Here is a 22,874-nt window from a genome sequence, read left to right on the forward strand (position 1 = left end):
ATATGGGTCGTTAAGTGGGAAGAAGCAGGAATTTCAAGCAAGGAGAAAGGATGTGCTGTAGGCAGATGTTACGGTGCATGGGTGCACCAACTGAAGCGGGGAGGGAGGAGGGTAGATTACATGCAGATTAAAGAAGATTCTGCATACTACAGAATGGGTGGGCGCCATTGAGTATGAGATCCATTACTCCATAGCAGGTTCCTTGGGAGAAAAAGCAGCAGGAGTAACTTACTATATAACTTTCCCTGCTGGCTTTCCATTGACTTTGCTTGTGGGAAGCTGGCAGAGAAGAAGGGAGAGGAGCATACAATGAACATGTGACTGCCACGGCTGTGTTGTGAGCTGGACACCTACATACCAGTCACATCAGTGGTGGGTTTCAAAAAAATTTAGAACCTATTCTGTAGGTGTGGCCTGTTTTTGTGGCAGTGGCTCGGTGGTCATGTGACCGGGTGGGTGTGGCCACCTTGGAAAATATGAAACTCACTTAACAACGCTCTTGCTTAGCAACCAAAATTTTGGGCTCAATTGTGGTCATAAGTCCTTCCTTCATTTTGTCTCTCTCTCCCTTTTTCTTTCTTTCATCTCTATCCCACTTTCTTTTTCTTTTCTTTTTTCTTTCTTTCCCTTTCCTTCTTTCTCTTTCTCTTTTTATCTTTATCTCTCTTTTTCTCTCACCCTTCCTTCCTTCCTCTCTTTTTTTCTCTCTCTATCCCCCCGCCTCTCACACACACATCCCTTCCCAATTATATTCGTAGATATATTCTATGAACTAAAACCGGTGCCCAATAAAGCCTATGATCACGGCATTCTGTGTCCTACAAGCCAATTCACAGAGCTTCCAATTCAGCCTCTTACCACTCTAGGGGTTTACCGAATATGGTTAGTCATCCTGTTATCTCTTAGCCTTGGTTCCCGCTTTTTTAGCAGAGCGGCAGAGAGGGCTAATTTCAAACAGCTTTTTTTCCTATCGAAGATTCGGCTGTTGGACAAGCCCACGTGGCACGCGCTGCTCCCTTTTCTTTGACAGCCGCCTCATTTCTAATGAAGGGGGTGGGGAATCCATGCAAATCGCATGGATTCCCCATCTCTTCATTGGAAACGAGGCAACAGTCAAAGAGAAGAGAGCAGCGTGCGCCACGTGGGCTTCTCCCAATCCTCCGCTCCAGCAAAAGAAGTGGGTGGGCGGGGCAAGCCTGGTGTAGACAGGCGGGGCGAGCAAGCAGCAACTGGGCGGATGGGGGGAGCGAGCGAGCGGCAACTGGGGGTGGAGGTGGGGGGCAGGCCAGGGGAGGAAGTACAAGGTCTCCGGAAGAACGGGTACAGGAAGGCAGGCTAAATTTCACCAACCAGTACGCCCATACCAATCCGTACCAGCTGAAACCCACCCCATGAGTCACATGACCACTGGCGTGCTCCAACAGAACCAGTCATTTTTAGAATGCTGCTGTAATTTCGAATGGTTGCTGAACAAATGGAGAAATAATTCAAGGACTATCTATATGTGATTTAGAAATTTGTGGTACTAGATGTAAAGTTTTCCTTACGTAAATAGCTATAATATTGCAGTGCCATTCTATTTTCCTGGGGATATAAAAGTATTTCAATAGTGGGATGACTAAGCTTAAGAAAGAATAATTTTAAATTAATGCATATAGTGGACAATAAGATATTCCTAATTGACATCAACCAAGAAGACATTTGGAGAGTGAAGTATTAAAATAAAATAAATTAACTAGTATATTATAATATATTAGAAGTGCTTTCCTGCTATGATGTCCCTTTGCAATACCTAGAAATATGTATATGCTTCCTGTTTCCATTCTTACTATCTCTTGTTTAGATTTTTTTATATGTGTGGATTTAAACATGGTCCATAATAACATTTGTTTTTAAAAATATATGTTGATGGTTTTAGGTGATTGAATATGAATATTTCATAACTTTTTCTGTGCAATTTTTTCAGTGCTAGTAAATAATATTTGATTTCTTTTATTGCCTGAGATTAATTTTATATGATTATTTTGGATATTTATTTTAATTCGATAGGTAGAGCCTTATGATATCAATCTCACTTCTAATTTGGAAAACCAGTTGAAGAGAATTGTAGATGATATGTGTCTTGAAGTCATTCCACCAGTGAGTATGTGTTCAAGAAAGCATTGTGTTTCCTTTCCTAGAATTTTGTTAAAAGAGTTTTCAGAGCCATTTTTTTTTTGACTTGGCAGCCTGAAGATCCCAGTTCACCTGTTCTGCTCAGCATTGGAAAGTTAGCTCACTTTGAACCATCCCAGAAGCAGAATCAAACGGGAGTTGTGCCATGGTCCCCACCTCAGTCAAACTGGAATCCATGGACTAGCAGCAATATTGATGAGGGTCCTCTGTCATATGTAAGTCTACAATTTATAGCTTCTCATAAATCCCTTGCTTATCATCATCATCATCTATTTTTCCTGTTTATATTTATATAAAAACATCATCTTCACATGCAACATAAATAAAGTGTCTTCAGAAATAGATGAGCTATACATTTAATTATCTTCTGTTTCCAGGCTACACCAGAACAGATCAGTATTGACATAAAGAACAACCTCTTGTATCAGCTGGAAAATGACCAGGAACTAAAGAAAGTAAGTGCAGATACTTGAATTTGTAGGTTCCTTAAGGGTATGCTATATCTTAAAATAGAGAGCCAAACTTAAAATACATATTTATATATCTTTATCCAGTCTTCGGCATTTCTGAAAAGAAGAGTCTATATTTCTGTCAATATGCTTCTAAAACTCTTGTCATAACCTTTAATTGGATGAAACAGTGAACATTATAGGCCAACAGTTTTGAACTAAGGTACCTCAGATGGGCTAATTTACAGAATGTGTCCAAAATCTGGGACATATGAACTCCCAAGAGAATTTGAGAAAATTGTGGCTGCTTCAGTACTACTGGCTGCTATTGGGCTACTGCCCTTGCTCCCTCTCTCCCTCAGCAGCACTCACTTACCTGCTGCTGGAAACAGAAGGAAGGAAGATTTCTTACACCCCCTGCTAGATTTACACAAGGAAACTCAATTGAGAAGCTGGCAGGAAGTCGAGTCTCTCCTGCTTCCTATCCCCTCCCCCCTCCCCTGTTATTTTGCTTATTTCTCTGCTTAGGTAATATCTCTGAATAGGAAATATCTCTGAAATGATAACACAAGTGGTCTAGCATCTCATCAGGTTTTCTAACAATATGTTTATGTTTTACATCAATAAGCTGAAGAATCTGTTTAAAGCTCCTTTTAAAATCTCAGTCACAGAACTTGAAGGACAGTGGTTTGCTAAACAAATATACTTGGAGAAGAACTTATAAATGAATAACTTAATAGATCAGAGCTGAAAAAGCTTCTTGGTTGAGAAGCGAAATGTCTTCAAAGAAAAACCAGAAAGTTCAGTTGCCTTGTTCTGTCCCCACTACACATGTGCGGCTCGACGTGCAGCTAAACCCACCTATTATCCTCCAATAAAACAGACCATGTGCATAGATCTGAATGTTTTATTTAAATAATAGGATATGGTGAAACGGGGGAAAATATGGATACATACAGTGAGAACTAAATACAAGATAGACAGTATTGAGTTACTGCTGAACATAAGTAATAAATACAAGCAATTTAAATGCTCTGCGTGGGATGTGGATTTGTCCTTGGATGACCATATGCTTCTGCCTTCTCCAAATGCTAAAGGAAATTGAGTCTGGCTTCCCAGCATGCACTTGGTTTGAGAGTGCGGGCTGATGGGTAAAATGGGTTGGGTCAGCTTCAAACAGTATACTTGGTATTTGTCTCTGGCCACTAGATCGGGCTAGAGAGCAACAACAGTATAAAAGTTATATGTTGGGGCCTGACATGCCTCTTGAAAAAGCACCTTTGGGAGATGAATGGATCATAATTGCATAGTACTAACAGTGAACTTTTTCCTGTCAGATTCTTCAAGAGAGGGAAACCCTGCCTGTGAAGAACTTTGAGGGAAGAATCCTGGACGCCATAAATCATAACTCTGTTGTGATCATCCGTGGGGCTACAGGTTGTGGCAAAACCACACAGGTTCCACAGTACATCTTGGATGAATGCATCCACAGTGGAAGAGCTGCAGAATGCAATATTGTTGTCACTCAGGTGAAAAACCTATTCAAGCGAATATTTCCAATCAGTCTACTATTTTACATTGATGGCATTGGAATTGCTTTTCGATAGGAGCTTTTTAGATCCAAAGCTGAAAAGGTGCTTTATAGGAGACACAAGTGTGTACATCATGCATGGTAACCCCTCGTTATAGAGGCTGCATTTTTTCTTGAATTCATATAGTAAACAGTCTGAAGTATTTCTTTTTGTATCTAAAGTTCTTCATATCCATAGTTCTTTTTTACATCTTCCAAATGAATTTGGGATAAAGACAATACCTGAAGCAGCATTCCATATTGTAAATTCCCAGTAGGAATGTTTAAGCACCTTAATATACAAATAACTGCAAATATTTAGATTTCCAGCAGGTAATATTTTAATTTCAAATTTTCAGGACATCTATAAAAGTCTTGCATGCTTTACGTAACTTCATTCAGTTCTGTTACTTTTCTTGGTGGACTTGTTCCTTTTGATGAGGTGACCTGGGATTCTTACTCCACCTGTGATACCTTTTCTTAACACAGCCTAGGAGGATCAGCGCTGTCTCTGTAGCAGAAAGAGTTGCTTACGAAAGAGGAGAAGAGCCTGGAAGTAGTTGTGGCTACAGTGTTCGCTTTGAATCAATGCTTCCCCGACCACATGCCAGTGTGATGTTCTGCACTGTAGGTGGGTGTTGCTTGTTTAAATATATAGGTCATGATAGAGTGGTTAGTAGACAAAAATAGAGAATCTCTTCTCATACCTCTATTGGACAATATGAAATGGCTGGTGCTAGAAACGTTTGTTATGTGTGCCTCCTATTGTCCATGCAGAGGTGATTGAAAACAAGTGTTTTGGGTATTGGGCTGAATAGTAAATAACTGCCAAACAGATAGTAGCAATTGTAATTTGTGGGAGGTTTTGTTTCTGCCATTTCTTCTTCTTATACATAATGAATTGAAATCAAGGATGAGATTTAAAAAGGTTTTAATTTAGTTCCTGGGTTGTAAATTGTTTTTGACTTATGAGCTTCCCACAGTTCAAGGTAAGAACTGCTAAAAGGGAAGAAGAAAAATAAATGAGGAATTGGCAGACCTCAGCATGATTACTCTGCTTGCGTATATGACTCAGTTTGACTGGTATTTGACTAGTTTAACAAACCATGATGATATGTTCACAATCAGTAACTGTGTTGCTTTACAGCGTCTTCCCTAATCTGTTCGGTAGAGAAATCATTTATCCTAATTCATCCATCCTCATTGATAAATACCTATTTTTAAGGTGTCCTCCTGAGAAAGCTGGAAGCTGGCATTCGTGGAATCAGTCATGTCATAGTGGATGAAATTCATGAGAGAGACATTAATGTGAGTAAGCTTTTAATTTATCCAAGCAGAGCTTATTTGCCATACATTTTGTAAATGTTCCTGCTGTTGCACCATATGAAAGTCAATACACTTTCGGTCATCATGAAAATTTGCATTCTATCCAAGTACTGCACACATATTTTTACATTAAAAGTGTTTTTTAAATAGTTGCTTTGCTCACATATAGCTTCTTAGAGTTATCTATAGTAAAAGTTACTCCCTTCTGGGGGAAAGATAGAAGTAAAATAACCGTGTACATCTAGCCAGTTTAACCCCAGAGTAGAGGTTAAAATGCTGGCTTTGAAACTAGGACAATATGAGCTCTAGCCCTGCCTTAGGCATGAAAGCTCTCTGGGTGACTGTGAGTCAATCACTCTCTTTCAGGCCAACCCACCTTACAAGATGGTTGCTGGGAAATAAGAGGTAGGAGTATTATATAAAATACTGGAGTTATATATAAAAAATCAGGATAAAAATCTAATAATCTTGAACAAATCTGAAAAAATTTGTCTATTGCATCCATTATCAGTAATTATTGGAAAAATACAAATTCAAAGGGGGAAAGATGACTCAGACATATGGATTTACTCAAGTTATGCATGCTGACTCCTGCTTAAATTGACCACACCTTTTCCTGGAACCACGATCAGGAGCTGCACAAGCTCCTTTTCTAAAAGACCTGCCACCAGGTGTGAGTTGAGTGTCCCGAATCCTTGAAAGCATTTTTTTTTCTTTTGAAACAGGATAATTGCACATTTATCATACAATAAATAATTAGAAGTAACAACACAATCTTGGAAGTTTGGATTGCACTGCACTCATAATAAGATGGTTAAAAAATAACTATTATAGGTTACATCTACAAAGCATCATTACTTAGCCTACTTCATAGGAAAAATATTGTGGCATATGGGTTTGTGATCTGGCATGGCAGCTGACTGTTGGCATGACTTAGCCATTGTAGTAAGTAAAAAGGAAAACAACAGCTCAATGCTGATCTTCAAATATAGCTGTACTGTCACTAGGATTGATTAACTGGCTTGGCTACTAGCCAGGGTCGATGAAGGGAGATTGTGAGACAGGAGTCCAGTCTGGCATATAAGTGTTGGGAACTAGAACTCTGTGAGGGACACCAACCTCCTCAGTTGCTGGAGACCCATTGCTGATATGATCTAACATCTGAATGAGAGAGATAGAAGGAGAGGAGGTAAAATGTATGCGTGTGGAGTGATGGCATAAGAAGTTTAAAAGTGTAGAAGCTTTTTTGGGTTCATCAGAAAGGGAGAAGAAAGGCCTAGGTTGGTTTCCCTGGAAGAAGGGAAGCGAAGACCCAGAGGGATCATAGCTCCAGCCAAGACCCAAGAATGGGAAGGTGGGACCTGATTGGCTATAGATAGTGGCTTCACCCAAGACCTCAGAGTGGAAGGAGGAGACTGGCTGTCAGTACAGCAGCCCTGGTCTCTGGGGAAGGACTGGACAGAAAACCCTGACAGTGGTTCTTCCTCCAATGTAGTAGTAGTAGGTGTTTGGCTGAGCAGTTCCATGCTGAGCACATGAGAGTACATTCCAGTCCATTCTTTTCAGTCTCTTGTGAAGCTCAGAAACAGAGGAAAGAAATGGAGAAAATGGGGCAGGAAGCAGAAGAGAAAGAGTGGGATAGTCTATGAAAGGGAGGCTCAGGAAGAAATTGAACACTGGAAGCAGTATTGTAAATACTTCCTGCAAATAGTGTCACAGTATTTAGTTAAAAAAGCTTTCACTTTCTTGGTTTTTTGTGTCTGTTATCCTTACAAAACAATACAGCTCTAATTCAAGAGTCTCATTACAGTATGACAAATGCATTGAGATTGGCAGAAAATTGTACAAAATGGTTTGAATTATTTGTGTGTATATATACAGAACTCTACTATGCTATGAAAATAGTTCAGATAGTTGGAAAATACTTCAGTTAGTTTACAATAATACAATAGCAGAGTTGGAAGGGACCTTGGAGGTCTTCTAGTCCAACCCCCTGCCTAGGCAGGAAACCCTATACCATTTCAGACAAATGGCTCTCCAACATCTTCTTAAAGACTTCCAGTGTTGGGGCATTCACAGCTTCTGGAGGCAACTTCTGTTCCACTGATTAATTGTTCTCACTGTCAGGAAGTTTCTCCTCAGTTCTAAGTTGCTTCTCTCCTTGATTAGTTATATATCACTGAATGCTGGTATATAAACTGAGATGAAGTTGATAGCCTTAAATATAATAATTACCTCCATTTTTCAAAACCTATTAAAAGGCAGCCCTTTTTCTTTTGTTCTACAGACTGATTTCCTTTTGGTAGTTCTGCGGGATGTTGTTCAAGCCTATCCTGAAATCCGGGTTATTCTCATGTCGGCTACTATTGATACCAGCATGTTCTGTGAATATTTTTTTAATTGCCCTATTATTGAAGTCTTTGGTAGAACCTATCCAGTTCAAGGTAAACACCCGCCTAGTAGAACATTCAAATAAGTGTTCTGTTTCTTTCTTGGGGAGGGTAATGGAAAAGCTTGAGCTATTTGTGTGATTTTGAGCCTTTTGGGTGATTATGTTACAATTATATTTTGAATGTCAAAAAGCATGGAACAATGAAAAGTATGATTTAATACTGTATATAGAAAAAAAAGAGGGTTTTTCTTCATTGGTGAAGGAAAAAAATAGACTTGAAAATATTATTTTTATCCTTTTAATGCCTCAATGTGTTGTTATGAGCCTTCAACTTGAGAATTTTGAGGGTTATCTACAGACAACTTTGTTGCTGAGGGAGGGGGAGAGTTGATGAAGTACGAAGAAATGCAAAATATAAATCTAGCAAATGAATATGTTTTTTTCAAATCGCAACAGAAACTAGCATTTAGCTGATCAGATGATTTCTACAGTAATTTTTACTCTTTTGGTTGTAGAATATTTTCTGGAAGATTGTATTCAAATGACTAAATTTATTCCTCCACCGAAGGATAAGAAAAAGAAAGATAAAGATGAAGAAGGTACTGAAGATGAGGATGTAAGTATGCTGTTAAGGATTTTTAGTCGAAGTAAAATTCCAATATTGCTTATAAAAGTTAGAATTATAATGACAACGTATGTGTGGTGATACATCTTTTATAATGGCATAAAATTCCAATATTGCTTATAAAAGCTAGAATTATAATGACAAAGCATGTGTGGTGATACATCTTTTATAATAGCATATGTCTTTGTATAGTACTTTGAGCTTTATTATGTCTTGTTATGCTACGCAATATAAAATATAAACTGTTTCTATTTGAAAATAGGACACTTAATAAGGAACTTAGGATGATTGTTTTGAGTCAATCATTGCAGTCGTTTTGATTTGGAGCACTCATGAATCTTTCTGCTTTTTCAATCCCAGCAGTGATCTGCATAGTAATACTGTTATTAGTGAGAAGTCTACCATATCTTTATATATAAAATTTTCTAAGAGAAGAGGTATGACTTAGTTGAATGGTGGAACTTGGTTATTTTCATGCAGACATTTCATCCATCATTTCAATTTTCTTCTAGGCAAACTGCAACCTTATCTGTAGTGATGAATATGGCCTAGAAACCAAAAGCCGCATGGCCCAGATGAATGAGAAGGAAACTCCTTTTGAACTCATTGAGGCTTTGTTGAAATATATTGAGACCTTGAATGCCGTAGGAGCAGTCCTTGTCTTCTTGCCTGGCTGGAATCTGATATACACTATGCAGAAATACCTGGAAACGAATCCACACTTCGGTACGGGCAATTTTCAGGTGTATTTTTTAAAAGCTTTTTTTCCCCTGAGGTGATCATAAAACTGAATGAGCTTTCTTGTGTATGAATGGAGGAGTGAATTTTATTTATTCATTAAATTTAGGTGCCACCTATCTCACTGTCTAGCTATTCTGGGTGGTTAATTGCTGAAAAGAATTGTAATATTTAAAATAGATGTACAAATGAAATAAGCTTGCTTAAAATGATTTCCTCCCTCTACTCTTACTGTAGGAAGCCAGAGATACCGAGTTCTTCCTCTGCATTCCCAGATACCTCGAGAAGAGCAGCGCAAAGTATTTGATCCAGTGGCCCCTGGAATAACCAAGGTGAACCTCTTGGAATAGGTGTAGCTCAATCATTTCCAGCTGTTCAGGCAGTCCTCAACTTATGACCACAATTGAGTTGTTAAGTGAAACTTTTAAGTGAGTTTTGCCTCATTTTACCGTCTTTCTTGTAGCAGTTATTAAATGAATCACTGCAGTTGATAAGTTAGTAACATAGCTATTAAGTGAATCTGGCTTCCCCATTGAGTTTGCTTGTCAGAAGGTTTGCAAAAGGGATCACGTGACCTTGGGACACAGCAACAGTCATAAATATGAACCATTTGCCAAGCATCTGAATTTTGATCCCATGATGATGGGAATGCTGCAAAGGTTGTTACTGTGAAAAATGGTCATGTGACATTTTTCAGTGCTGTTGTAACTTTGAACAGTCACTAAACGAACTGTTGCAACTCAAGGACTACCTGTACAGCATGGCATTGGTATAATCCCAGCACATTTAGAGAGAGTGGATGTGAGAGTGCATTTGTGAATGTATTCAAGCATAGAGTTTGTTTGTCTCTCTAGGTGATCTTATCAACCAACATTGCAGAGACCAGCATAACCATCAATGATGTGGTCTACGTTATTGATTCTTGCAAGTGAGTTCTGAAGCCGCTTCCTATGCTTGTGTTTGCTATCTTCTTTGCATTTAATTGTAATCCTTTTTCCCCCCTGTGCTGACTGATTTTTGTTACTGGATTTGCATTTCATCAATCTCCTCAGACATCCACGTATCCATATGCTGTATCATCAACACTGTGCAGATAATTGATGTTTCTTTCTCCAGTTTTAAACTCAGTGCTTGTCTTCTTTCAGTCCAGTTTTGAGTCATTGGGGATCTGGTAGCATATAGATTATATGATGATGATGGTGATGATGATGATGGTGATGATAGCTGAATAAGTAGTGAGAGAGTTTGTAGCCTTGTCTGACTCCTTTACCAATTTGAAACCAATCTGTTTCACCATGTTCTCTCCTGGTTGTGGCTTTGTTCCCTGTTTTTAGATTTATCGTTAGAATAATGAGATGTTTAGGTACCCCTATTTTCCTTATGACATTCCACAAGTTGTTGAGGTCAAGACAGTCAAATGCTCTTCTATAAGTCAATGAATGGCATGTTGGCAACCTTTTGGTATTCTCTGAGTTTCTGAACTGTTAAGCATACAGCAGCAATGCTGATCCTTGTTCCTTAGCCTTTTGTGGAACACACTGGAGAAGTAGGTACTTCTGTTTCCTTTCACAGGTCTTTCATCTGTGTTGAATGATTTTGAGATTATTTTGCTAGCTTGTGAAATTGCAATAGTTTTCACAGTCTATTAAGGTTCTTTTTTTTAGTATTAATATGTAGACTTCTAATTTCTTACTGCTGTGTTGTTTTTCATATTTGTCGGTGTAATGTGGTTAGAGTTTTAAGTGAGTCTTTTATGGGCTATATTTTTGTAAACAATGTATCACTTCCTGTAGCTTCCCACTTAGTAATAAGCAGTGCTAATCTGACTTCCTATTCCAATAGTATATTTGTCTGTAAGCAACAGTCTTCAAAAGTATCTTGGAAGCAGGCATTTCTGCCTGCTTTATGGAGTTGGGGTTCTTGTTCTTAACAATTTCCATCATCGAGTCGAACATATTTAATTTCTTGTAATTCTTAGTTTTTTGGCAGTCTCTCTAATTTTTTTACAAAAATTGAGTCCACAGTTCCTCATCAGTGAGGTTTAGGACTTAAAAGTTGTTCTTGACACCCTCCTTAAAAGTGAAGGATCATATTTTAGAAGCTGGATAGTTTTCTTCTTTTGTTTTAGCTTGATTTTGAACCTGCACTTGAGCATTGGTACTGTTATAGTTTTCTTACAAGAAAACATTATACAGTAAAAAAAAAATGCTTAAGTTTAGACTATGCTAAGTTTCAGGCTCACATTTTTCATATCAACTTTGTTCCCCTCCTTTTTGTTCAAGCTTTTCATTACATCATTGAACTCCTACTTTCTTCCCACCAGCAAATAAAGGAAACCACAGGAAATGGGACAGGAAATCTTTAGAAAAGTAGCAAATGGACAAAATAGAAGAGTTGGGATTTGGAGGAAATTGTAGCCCTTTAGATGAAGATCAAATAGACTAATTTTAATTTCAGTTTGAAAAGCTCATCCCTCTCAAGTTAAGTTCAACTTCTGATTCCTTTCTAAATAGGTCCATGTCCTTGGCTGCAGTACAGAAATGGGTTACCATTGCCAACTTCTGGGGAAGAAATGGATGAATGAATAAGGAAGGGCTTCCTAGTGTAGCCTTGGAATTCTCTGACTCATCCTAATTGATTTCATCCTTACTTAGTTTTTCCCCAACATCTACCATGGTCACCTCGGTGCTGTCACCTCTTAAGGCTAGTAAGGTTCACAAAATTGTACCTAACATTGATCTTGGCATTCACTGCAGAATATTATCCTGTGCTTTTTTTTTTTTTTTTTTTTTACAAATTTGGGGTGCTGCCTCTTGTTTGTGAAAGTGATCTACTTTTTCATCCAAGTGTTCAGGAGTTAATTTAGTATTTTTTTTCCAACCCCACAGACAGAAAGTTAAACTATTCACTGCTCATAACAACATGACCAATTATGCCACTGTGTGGGCCTCAAAAACAAATCTAGAGCAACGGAAAGGACGGGCTGGTCGCGTCCGTCCTGGATTCTGCTTTCATCTTTGCAGCAGAGCACGTTTTGACAGGTAGGCTCATACTCTGCACTTCTAGATCTTCTGGGGACTGTTAAGTAATTGATGCGGAAAAACAAATCAAAACCTTGGTTACAGAATAGGAATTAAGTATGTGGGATGGGTGTGGGTGGGTGTCTGCATTCATGGGTACTCTGAGCCAACAGCAAATTTCTTACAGCATTAATAACTAATAGTACAAGGCTGGTTTACATATTTGTTGTATGGTATAGATATATAGTTTTTATGAAGAGTTGTGGAATGAGGAGGTAAATATAAAAAAACAACTTGGATATCATTATTAGCAAGAGATTGTAGCATGCTCTAGAGATGAATATATCCAAAATGTCCCCTCTCTTCCAGACTTGAGACTCATATGACCCCCGAAATGTTTCGAACACCTCTGCATGAAATTGCTTTGAGCATCAAGCTGCTAAGATTAGGCGGGATTGGACAATTTCTGGCCAAAGCTATAGAGCCGCCCCCCTTGGATGCAGTGATTGAAGCAGAGCATACACTCCGAGGTATCTGTTGGATTGTCTTGTCGGTGAAAGTACGGTGTACATTTTCATAACTCCCATTCATTGGTGAAATGGAATCCAGTTTATTTATTTATCCAATTTATATTGCTGACCATCTAGGCAGGAACCTGGGCAGCCAAGAAGAAGCACGGGATGTTATTAAACAAGAAACTAAATAAAGCTAAATTGAGGCTCAGTAAAACCAATCACATAGACCTATACTAGAGCCCCCATATTAACATCCCAACATCAATAACTGGAGCAAGAGTCAGGCTTTCTTGGACTTGCAAAAGGTCATTAGAGTATCTATTTGAAGGGGGAGGCTGTTGCATAGGGCAGGATTAATGTTATATAAGATAGTGAATATGTGCTAGTGTTGTGGTCATGACATTTAGAAGGGCACTCAATGTTTACCCTGGGCATAAAACTATTAGTTCATATAGTAACTAGGAATAGCTTAATGTAGCCAGTTGTTAAGGTTAGCATCTATTTCTGATGTCTAAATGAGTTCCCCCCCTAGCAGTTTTATTGCTTTCCATCAAATTGGTGGAGGCTGTTAACTTTGCAAAATCCCAGAACTGATTTAATTCTTTTATTTCTAAAATTTTGCTGCCTTTTGCATTTCCAGGTCCTGTAATTTCTAGGTCCCTTTCTGAAGTGCCATTCACACAGATTTCTTTCAAAAAACCTTTTGAGTTGTACTTTTCAGACTGCTTGAGACTTTGCTATTACATAGCACACAGCACTCTGATCTGTTCACAACAATATTCCTACTACAGGATGTTTTTTTTTCATCCTAACTAATCTTATCTTAGGGGTTTGATCAGCTGTGGACCTTCTAATTACCAAAATTGTTATCCAACAATCCAAAAGCACACATTGCATTTTTCTTAATCTGAATCACTTGACTCTGCTTGTACTGGTCTGGGTGGTGCAGTGGTTAAATGCAGCACTGCAGGCTACTTCAGCTGACTGCAGTTCTGCAGTTCGGCTGTTCAAATCTCACCGGCTCAGGGTTGACTCAGCCTTCCATCCTTCCGAGTTGGGTAAAATGAGGACCTGGATTGTTGTTGGGGGCAATATGCTGACTCTGTAAACCGCTTAGAGAGGGCTGAAAGGCCTATGAAGCGGTATATAAGTCTAACTGCTATTGCTATTGTTTTGTATTGGTCTGCACAATAAACTGAATTGAAAACGGAAGGATTGAATTACTTGAAGTATAAATTTGAAAACCACTCATTCGTGCTGTTTTATGTCCAGAGTAGCAAAACTAAATGTCTAATCTACTAAATTACATTACAACTTCAGTCAGAGATCAACATTTGAACACAGACAATATGCAAAAAAAGGGTGTTTTCCCAACTGTAAGAATTGTCATTGCAAGGACCAGATAACAGCCTATAAAATCAACCATTATATTTTCAACAGTAATCAGCCCTCCTTCCCTTTTAGAAAATTAATGAGCAGGGCAGCAGCAAATGTATCAGCTCCTCATTTCATTTCCATCTTCATAATTTAAATATTTCACCAAATTGCATTAACTGATGAAAAAAAAAATCAGTTGAAAACTATCCTAAGCTTTACTTTTACTTTTATTTCAGAGCTTGATGCCCTGGATTCCAATGATGAACTGACCCCCCTTGGGAGAATTTTAGCAAGGCTCCCCATTGAACCTCGACTTGGCAAAATGATGATAATGGGGTGCATATTTTAGTAAGTGATCATAACTTCAAAAGTAACTGGAGGGAAAAGGAGGGGGACTCAGGACGAAGAGAATTGCTTTTTTTAAATTGAGGCAAGTTTACCCAGGAGCAATAAAGTGAATCCCACCAGCAGTCTTTGCCTCATTTGTCCCTTCTACTCGATAATGCCGTTTGCTATATTGCAGTGTAGCCCAGCTAATTCTGTGCTTTTTCTTTCAGTGTTGGTGATGCTGTGTGTACTATCTCTGCTGCGACCTGCTTCCCTGAGCCGTTCATCAGTGAGGGTAAAAGGCTGGGTTATGTCCATAGGAATTTTGCTGGGAACAGGTTCTCCGATCATGTGGCCCTGCTCTCAGTCTTCCAAGCCTGGGATAATGCAAGGTAATTTGATTTAGGGCAATGCACAAGACATCTTACTTTAAAAAAAACCAAACTCAACATGTTACGTTTACACGGAGCGGCTTGACTGGTTTTTACCCGTTTTCTTGCAGAATGGGTGGAGAAAATGCTGAAATTCGTTTCTGTGAGTTTAAGAGACTCAATATGGCAACACTCAGAATGACCTGGGAAGCCAAAGTACAGCTGAAAGAAATTCTGGTTAACTCTGGATTCCCAGAAGGTAAAAATAAAATAAAAAATATGTATGAATGTAAAGGATGTCACTGTTTACAAACCATTAGTTTTGCAACCGTTCAGAGATATGAAAAAAATAACTTGATGGCCCATTTACGATCATTACAGATCTTTACAGGGTCCCTCAATCACGTGATCACTATTACACTCAGTATGTATTGTCCCGTGCTTTGGGGCTTTTTTCTTCTTTCCTCACTTGCAAAATAGAAAGTGTGGAATGTGATTTCAGGAAAGTAAACTGATTGCTCTTCTACACATCAAAAGCAATGCAGTCATGCTAGCAACTGAAGGCTAGGAGCCAGAGGCACACTACGCAAATACATGACTTTCTCTCCAATCTCTGCTCTGCAAGGGTGATAGGGAGAAAAAAAGGCAAGTGATTTCTGTAGACAGTCTTCTTTGCCTGATCCTTCCACAAATGTGCCCCCCTCCCTCAGAGAGATTAGAGAGGAAGAAATTGCAATAGAGTAAGATGTTTGCTGTTCTATACAATTGAGTCAGCAGTAAAGGTCAGGCAAAAGAGGGAATGACTATAGAAATTGTTTCCTTTTTTTCTTCCTCTTCTCCCAGAGCAGAAAGAGAGGAGAGGAAGAGATTTCAAGAGAGTAGTGTCAAGAGTATAGCACGCCCATGGCTTCCAGTTAATGATGACTTACTTTAGCCGTGGAATTGTTGGTCCCAATTACAGTCATTAAGTGTGGACTACATGTACACTTTTGTAAATTCTGAACCTGATGGACTAAACTGTATTTCTTATTACGCGTAAGATTATTATTCTTCATATTTAAGGTTTCTGGATGTGGAGGCTATAGAAAGTATGTGTGTTTGTGTGTCTTTATCTGTGTGTATATCTCTCCCCCCCCCCAAACATACAGATAGCCAGATAGTAAATAGTTCTATAACTTGTTCAAAGTCTTGTGATTTCTTTGCAGAAATACTTTTTATCATTTGCTTTCATGTTATTTGTAATCTCATTTTGAAGTAATTTTCATAAACCCAATCTGGAATTCAAAGAATGGGAAGAATTTATGTTCTCTACATACCTTAGCTGTTACGTAAAGTATATTGTGTTATTTTGGCACTGAGGAAAAAGCCAATTTTTGTCTCTCTTTAGAGAGTTTAACGACTCAGGTGTTCAGCAACACTGGACCAGATAATAACCTGGATGTTGTGATTTCTCTGCTGGCTTTTGGCCTGTATCCCAATGTCTGCTTTCACAAAGAAAAGAGGAAGATTCTCACTACCGAAGGACGTAATGCTCTCATTCACAAATCCTCTGTTAACTGCCCATTCAGCAGCCAGGATATGAAGTATCCTTCTCCTTTCTTTGTTTTTGGAGAAAAGGTAAATTGGGGGGTGGGGCGGACCATCTTGGGCTATCAAATGTCCATGTACTCTTTGAATATTGAGACATTAGGTGGCATGCAGAAAGATGTCACTCGTGAATCACTTTGTATGCAGAACAACTGGTTTTGATTTATCAGTGCCTGGCCTAAAATACGCAGCTATTAGACTTTATGTGGAACAAAATTAACCTCTTTTTATGGACTAGACAGGGAAGGCCTGTCCCTGCCTCTCAGCCCCATGCACCCCTCTGCATCTCCTTGCCTGGCACGTTGCAGGTCAAATGTTGCAGAGCCTCTGCGGTTATTCGCAAGGGCGAACAATTGTGATGTTGCAAGATTCATAGTTTCAGGACTTGTTTTGTAAACACTAGGGGGCTCTTCTTGTGTAACTTCGAATGTTAGCTAAGGGATTGCCTGTAATCCGGGGATTACCTGTATATACCAGGTTTACCCCACCTGGATTTTGTTTCATTCAGAACCTAGAACAGCAAGTCAGAATTTTCATTTTGTCAAACAGTGGCTGTTTTGAAATGCATTAGCCGAACCTCTGGAACATATTGGTTTGCTGCAGATTCAAAACAATTTATTTTTCTCAATCATTCACACTCCTGGTAATATACATTTGTTTTTCTAAAAAAAACATTCTTATAAAATGTTTCCCTCTGCATGTGAGGATTTTCTGTTTGTTATTAGCATGTACTGTAATTTTCAGTTTGATCAAGCACACATTTTTATTAATAAATAATTATTTTGTAATAATTCCAAATTTGCAAAATGGACTTTATGGACTTGTGACAATTTCAATTACTCCCCTTCATAGTTACTCTGGGTGATTTACAGATTAAAAATTCAAAGTAAACAAAATTTATCAGGGGAAAAAAAAGGACAATGACTAAAACCTTAAAAGAAGCCATCCAAAGAAGCTTGTTGTCTCTATGTCCCCCCCCCCGGCCTTCTAGCTCAGTGTTTGGGAGAACAACCAGATCTTAAATAGATTATGGAAGAAGAGTGGGAGCAGTACAGCTCTCCCATTCAAATATTAAGCAGATTCAAGCCAACTTAACTTTTTAAAGATCTGTGAAGGTCAGGTGGCTGCCATCATCTGCTGGGACAGCACATTCAAATAAGTTAAAGCATCACATAGATGGTGGTCTTAATTAACACTTGAGGACATCCAATGTATGGGAGTTTAATACCTGTGAGCAGTTGGGTAAATAATAGAAAGTTGTTATATTTCGAATTATACAATTGATTAAGTATGCATCTTTCTGCAGATCCGGACACGCGCTATCTCAGCCAAAGCAATGACCTTAGTGAGCCCTTTACAGCTGCTTCTCTTTGGCTCGAAGAAAGTGGTATCCGATGGAGAAATTATTATGTTAGATGACTGGTATGATCCTTTGGCGGACTTTACATGATAAAGGTGGCATGAGTGGGCAGGGGGGATTGAGAAACCTAGTAGTTGGTTTCATAACTTAAAATAAATTCATAAGGAAAAACATAAGATCAGATTATTGTTGTTTTAAGGGGCATAATACTTTATTTAGTAGTTCTTGTTAAATACATGTATTGCTTGAAAAAGAGATACATACACTACTATGCTCTGGTTTCTTCTCCTTTCTTCATTGCAAATGAAACTCTCTATACAGTGTAGTGTGGTTTTTAGAACAAAACCAAGTTCAAGTTCTCTTGTGTAACACATTTTTCAGAGGTCTCTTTTTATAGAAGTCTAAGATACTTAATAGATAGGAAAAGAAAATTTCATTTGCTAAATTGCTTTCTTTGTTTTAGGATCAAACTGAGGATGCCGCACCATGCAGCTTCCTGTATTATTTCTTTGCGTGCAGCAATGGAAGCTCTCGTGGTAGAAGTAACAAAAAATCCAGAAATCATCAGTGAGTTAGACAATATGAACAAACAGATGCTGAATGTAATTTGCGAAGTCTCCAAACCTTTGGCTGCTGGAATTAACCTTGCAGTAGGTGGCAACATGAGGTTAGTTTCAAACTTTGAGCTTAGATTCATAATGAAATGTTTATTTTTTTTAATAATGTGGTTCTCCTGAGATTTGAAATAAGTCTCCTTTAACCAGGAATTTTACAATATATATTTTATAAGTACATTGCGGGATCCTGCAACTAAACACCATTTATAGCGAGTATAAAATTGAAATAGACAGATACATAATGATTAAACATATGGGATCCATAGGAATCCCTATTAGCGAACTACTTTGACAAAGAATAAAGCAATATAACAAAAAGGATTTAAAAATAAGATGGCACCCTTCTTTAGTTTCTCTTTTTAAAACATGAATTTGAACATAGGGTGATTTTGGGACCCTATTCAGATACATATATGGATGAAAGTTTATCTTTTATAAAATAACTAGTAGTATAGGCAGTTTTCTCACACTTCTAATTACTTAGGTAAAGTAAGTGTTCCTTGGTATATATACACAATTGTATATTTGGAGGATTGCACTTAGATAAGCATAAACAATTTCAATTTTTACTCCTAGGTTTGGCGATGGACCTCGTCCACCTAAAATGGCTCGATATGACAGTGGAGGTGGCTACAGAGGACGAAGTGGAGGTGGCTACAGGGGGGGCTACCAAGGTGGATATGGAGGCGGATATCGTGGTGGATATAATTCTTACCGTGGTGGTGGTGGTGGTGGTGGTGGTGGTGGTTCTGGGGGAAGAGGTTATTCAGGAGGGGCTAGAGGTGGATTTCGAGGTAGTGGAGGTTTTCAAGGTTCAGGTGGAGGATACCAAACTGGAAGAAACAGAGGTGGTGGTGGATTTAGAGGAGGATGGAGTGGTTACTGATAAAATGCTAGTGAGGATGTGTTGCACATTGAATCTGAAGCTGAAAAGAAGCTTAAAGAGGTTCAGTCCTTCCTGGGTTCCATGGTAAGCACCTGATCTCTGGGAAATAGGTTTAGGGTCAAGGTGTTGCCAATAGCCTGTTCCACTCTAAAGCATCATTTTGTCTACATTCAAAGCATAGGCGTCCTTAAACGTTAGTAATTCCAGAATAAAAGTATGCATGAACTTGTTATATGCCATACATTTCTTTATTTGTAATACAGATCTCTTTCTGATGTATGAGTTCATACTTCAGAATATTAATTTCAAATTATATTTATATGCAGTATTTACATTGCTTTAATTTTGTATGTTTATTTTGATCCCAATGAAGTTGTTAATTTTTAAGGGATTAGTCTTAGGTGTAAGCTTGAATTTTAGGTTGATAGTTGTATCATCAAAAACTGTATGAATTGATTGATGCCTTTGGTACTAGGATTGCCAGTTAGGAGCTTAAAGTTCTTTATCTGTTCAAATGTTTGTCACATACAGCAACTTCTAAAATAAAAAATACTACAACTCCAAAAAGGTCATAAATTACAGTAATGTCATTTTTTGAATGCCATGTAGCTAAATTGCCAACTCAGAATATATGATTATGTACACTTTCCTCAGCCTCAACGACAGACATTTTTTGGCTTAGTGCCATTTGTTCAGCGACTGAAGTTATGATGATAATGAATAAAGGGCGGTTATGACAACCCCTTGGAGTTCGGGCCATTCCAGTAGCCCTGTGGTCAGGTGATTGCAGTGTGGGTGGTTGGCAACCTGTTTGCCCTTATGACTGTTGCCAAGTGCCCCGTGATCCTTTGATTGCCATTGATCACCTCCAGTTTCCCCAGAAAGCCAAAAGGGAAGGCGGCACGGAAGTTCACAAGTCGCTGGGATGTGCCCCCCCACACCTGTACACCCTCCTCTTGCCCCCCCCCCCCCCCGTGCATCTGTACTAACCATTTGTGCCGCCTGCCCAATCCAAGGAGCAGCACCTGCACAGTCTGGTGGTTTCTAACTTGATGCCTTAACCACTACACCAAACTGGCTTCGTATTCTAATAGGCACGACTTGAAATATTTATACGTTTTTGGAATATTCACCTCCAGTTTAGTTACATTCTTGCCTAATTCCAGCCATTTGATGGTCAGGATGCAGGCATTGTAATAGTTGATTATATTTTTGACTGTTACCAATAGGATAGAAAGAAAATGGGTCCCAGTTGATTTGCTGCTATTGTGCCCATGGTTAAATAGTGACAGGACACAATGTGAAAACTGTCAAGGAATCAGTCTTGTCTGATTGAAAAGGTCCTTGCAGAGATTATCAGAACTCTCCTTATAGCCGGTGTGAGAATCCTCAGGAACAGTAGTACTGCTTTAAATCAATCCGTGGCTAGGTGGACCAAAAATTATTTCTACATATACTAATTGCTGAGTGTCTTTGAAAGTGTCCACCAGGATTCCAGATTGTTGTTTAATGTAGTACCGGTAGGCTGGACTAGACAACCGATGCGCCATTGGGGTGTTTCTCCTTTTCTTGGTGTATGGGGGGGTTGGGGGGGGGGGGGTTGGGAAGATTGTCTGAAGAGTGTAAGAGGCGCAGTGCAAGCCAGGGATGCTAACGGGTAGGGCAGCGCAGGTCAGGAAGGATGTGATGGTGCCCAGGTTTCATGGGTTGGGGAAAGTGACCAGGAGGGCTGCAAGAGGTGTGGGTCAGGGATGACACAGGGCTGCACAAGTAAAGGATGCATAGGGTGCACAAAAAGTGCCGCATGGATTGGGGGAGGCATACAGGGATAGCGAGCTGGGAAGTTGGAAAAGCACGGGGGGGCATGAGCCAGGAAAGGCGTATGGAGTTCCTTTCTCCCTGTTCCTCCCTCCCTTCCCTACGGATAGGTGAATGGCTCCTGCTAGGGTGGTGGTGAGGAATGAGGGGTTGCAAGACTGGCTGTGAAGGTCACGAAACATTTAAAATGAAGAAGATAACGACCGCACTGAAGCGGCTGCTAACTTCCCCAGATTTCATTTCCTCAGGAGTCATAAGTTCCTGGATTTTGTTCACATTCTGTAATTTATCTTTTTTGGGGTATCTTGCTTCAAAAACTGTTGCCCTGTGATGCACCCTTTTAAAGGTTATGGTAGGAGAGTTTTGGAAGTAGATAGATATTGGGGGGAAAGCTGGTTATACAGCAGTTCAGTGTGAAGGGGATGAGCTGAACTTCATAGATACAGCATCTATCAATGGCATTTTCATAGAGGACTCAACAGGAACTGTCAGATGTCCTAAGAGTAGAAAGGCATAAAAAAGACCATCACGAGTATATACCATCCCAAATGTCTTCCAGCATTTTGCAACTAGGAGTTCAATCACTCTGCTAAAGACAGTTATCAAATAAATACAGCACATTACATATATGGGAACACAAAATAGTGGTTATTTGAGGAAAATATTGCATTTTTCAGAGAAGATGGAATTATTTTCTCAATAAAATGTTCATTATGAGCATCTATTTTTCTAAGTTGATGATGGCTTATGTTCACTGGCCTCGGGATAAAGGTCTGAATGTAGGCAGATTTGATTTCTATGTTATTGGGCTCATACATCACACTAATCCTCAATGTGGATGACATTTTAAGTAAGTGTTTAATTCATTAAAATTAATTAAATCAGTAAAACGCATTTACTGGATGTTTATTAGGGTTTAGCTTTTAGGACCCTCAGAACCAAATCAAATTTTTTTGATGTAACTTGTGACGGAACAAAGATGATTGAATGTATTGCCATGTGAAGCTCAAAGAACTAGCTGTGTAAAGAGAGTTGGATTTACTGGAATATATATGGTATTTTTCAGAGTATAAGATGCACCTTTTCCCCCCAAGAGGGTGAAAATTTGGGCGCATCTTATACACCGAATGTAGTCCCACCCACCCCCACCAGAGGCCAAAAATGTGAGGTATGGATCCCTGCAGCCTGGAACAGCTGATTGGGGGTATTCCAGCAGTCCAATCCATCTGCCAATCAGCTGTGCAGAATTAGGCTGACCTTGCTGGTCAGAGTTTGCAGCAGCAATCACATCCAGAAAGAGGATTCAAAATAATATACATTACCAAAAGCAGGTTTTCCAAGGTAGCAGTAAATACAAGCAAAACACAAGCAGTTTCACTTTCAGTTCTAGGCTAAGCCAGGTTCCTTCCTGTCTCCTTGCTTCATTGGGTGACTTAATTGCTATGCCTATCATTGGTTGAGCTTGTTACCATATGTCAGCTGAATACCATGGAGGCAGATAGGCCGAGACAGAATTTTTTTTTATTTTCTTCCCCCAAAACTAAGGTGCGTCTTATACTCCAGGGCAGTGGTTCTCAACCTGTGGGTCAGGACCCCTTTGGGGGTCAAACTACCCTTTCGCAGGAGTCGCCTAAGACCATCGGAAAACACATATTTTTGATGGTCTTAGGAAGCGAGACACCAATTTTATGGCTGGGGGTCACCACAACACGAGGAACCGT

At 39.2% G+C, this 22,874-nt stretch overlaps 1 protein-coding gene across 3 annotated transcripts in view; it reads left to right on the top strand.

The window, feature by feature from the left end:
* The window catches only part of DHX9 (DExH-box helicase 9), a 33,692-nt gene extending 13,781 nt beyond the window's left edge, over nt 1-19,911 (top strand). For all 3 annotated transcript variants that reach the window (XM_087726946.1, XM_087726947.1, XM_087726948.1), the window contains 20 exons: nt 2,050-2,139; nt 2,229-2,390; nt 2,553-2,630; nt 3,962-4,153; nt 4,684-4,825; nt 5,420-5,502; nt 7,808-7,964; nt 8,428-8,528; nt 9,050-9,263; nt 9,513-9,607; nt 10,130-10,203; nt 12,164-12,316; nt 12,665-12,825; nt 14,424-14,535; nt 14,745-14,906; nt 15,017-15,144; nt 16,273-16,502; nt 17,779-17,894; nt 18,296-18,499; nt 19,026-19,911. In XM_087726946.1, coding sequence (XP_087583072.1) covers nt 2,050-2,139; nt 2,229-2,390; nt 2,553-2,630; nt 3,962-4,153; nt 4,684-4,825; nt 5,420-5,502; nt 7,808-7,964; nt 8,428-8,528; nt 9,050-9,263; nt 9,513-9,607; nt 10,130-10,203; nt 12,164-12,316; nt 12,665-12,825; nt 14,424-14,535; nt 14,745-14,906; nt 15,017-15,144; nt 16,273-16,502; nt 17,779-17,894; nt 18,296-18,499; nt 19,026-19,335 — 2,964 coding nt within the window. In that variant the 3' untranslated portion in view covers nt 19,336-19,911. The remainder of the gene's footprint in view (nt 1-2,049; nt 2,140-2,228; nt 2,391-2,552; nt 2,631-3,961; nt 4,154-4,683; nt 4,826-5,419; nt 5,503-7,807; nt 7,965-8,427; nt 8,529-9,049; nt 9,264-9,512; nt 9,608-10,129; nt 10,204-12,163; nt 12,317-12,664; nt 12,826-14,423; nt 14,536-14,744; nt 14,907-15,016; nt 15,145-16,272; nt 16,503-17,778; nt 17,895-18,295; nt 18,500-19,025) is intronic.
* The last annotated feature ends 2,963 nt before the right edge of the window (nt 19,912-22,874 follow it).

The sequence above is a fragment of the Thamnophis sirtalis genome, unplaced genomic scaffold, assembly GCF_051295495.1.
Source record: "Thamnophis sirtalis isolate CommonGarterSnake01/CBP01778 unplaced genomic scaffold, rThaSir2_p1.2 scaffold_12, whole genome shotgun sequence".
NCBI classification, from domain to species: domain Eukaryota; kingdom Metazoa; phylum Chordata; class Lepidosauria; order Squamata; family Natricidae; genus Thamnophis; species Thamnophis sirtalis.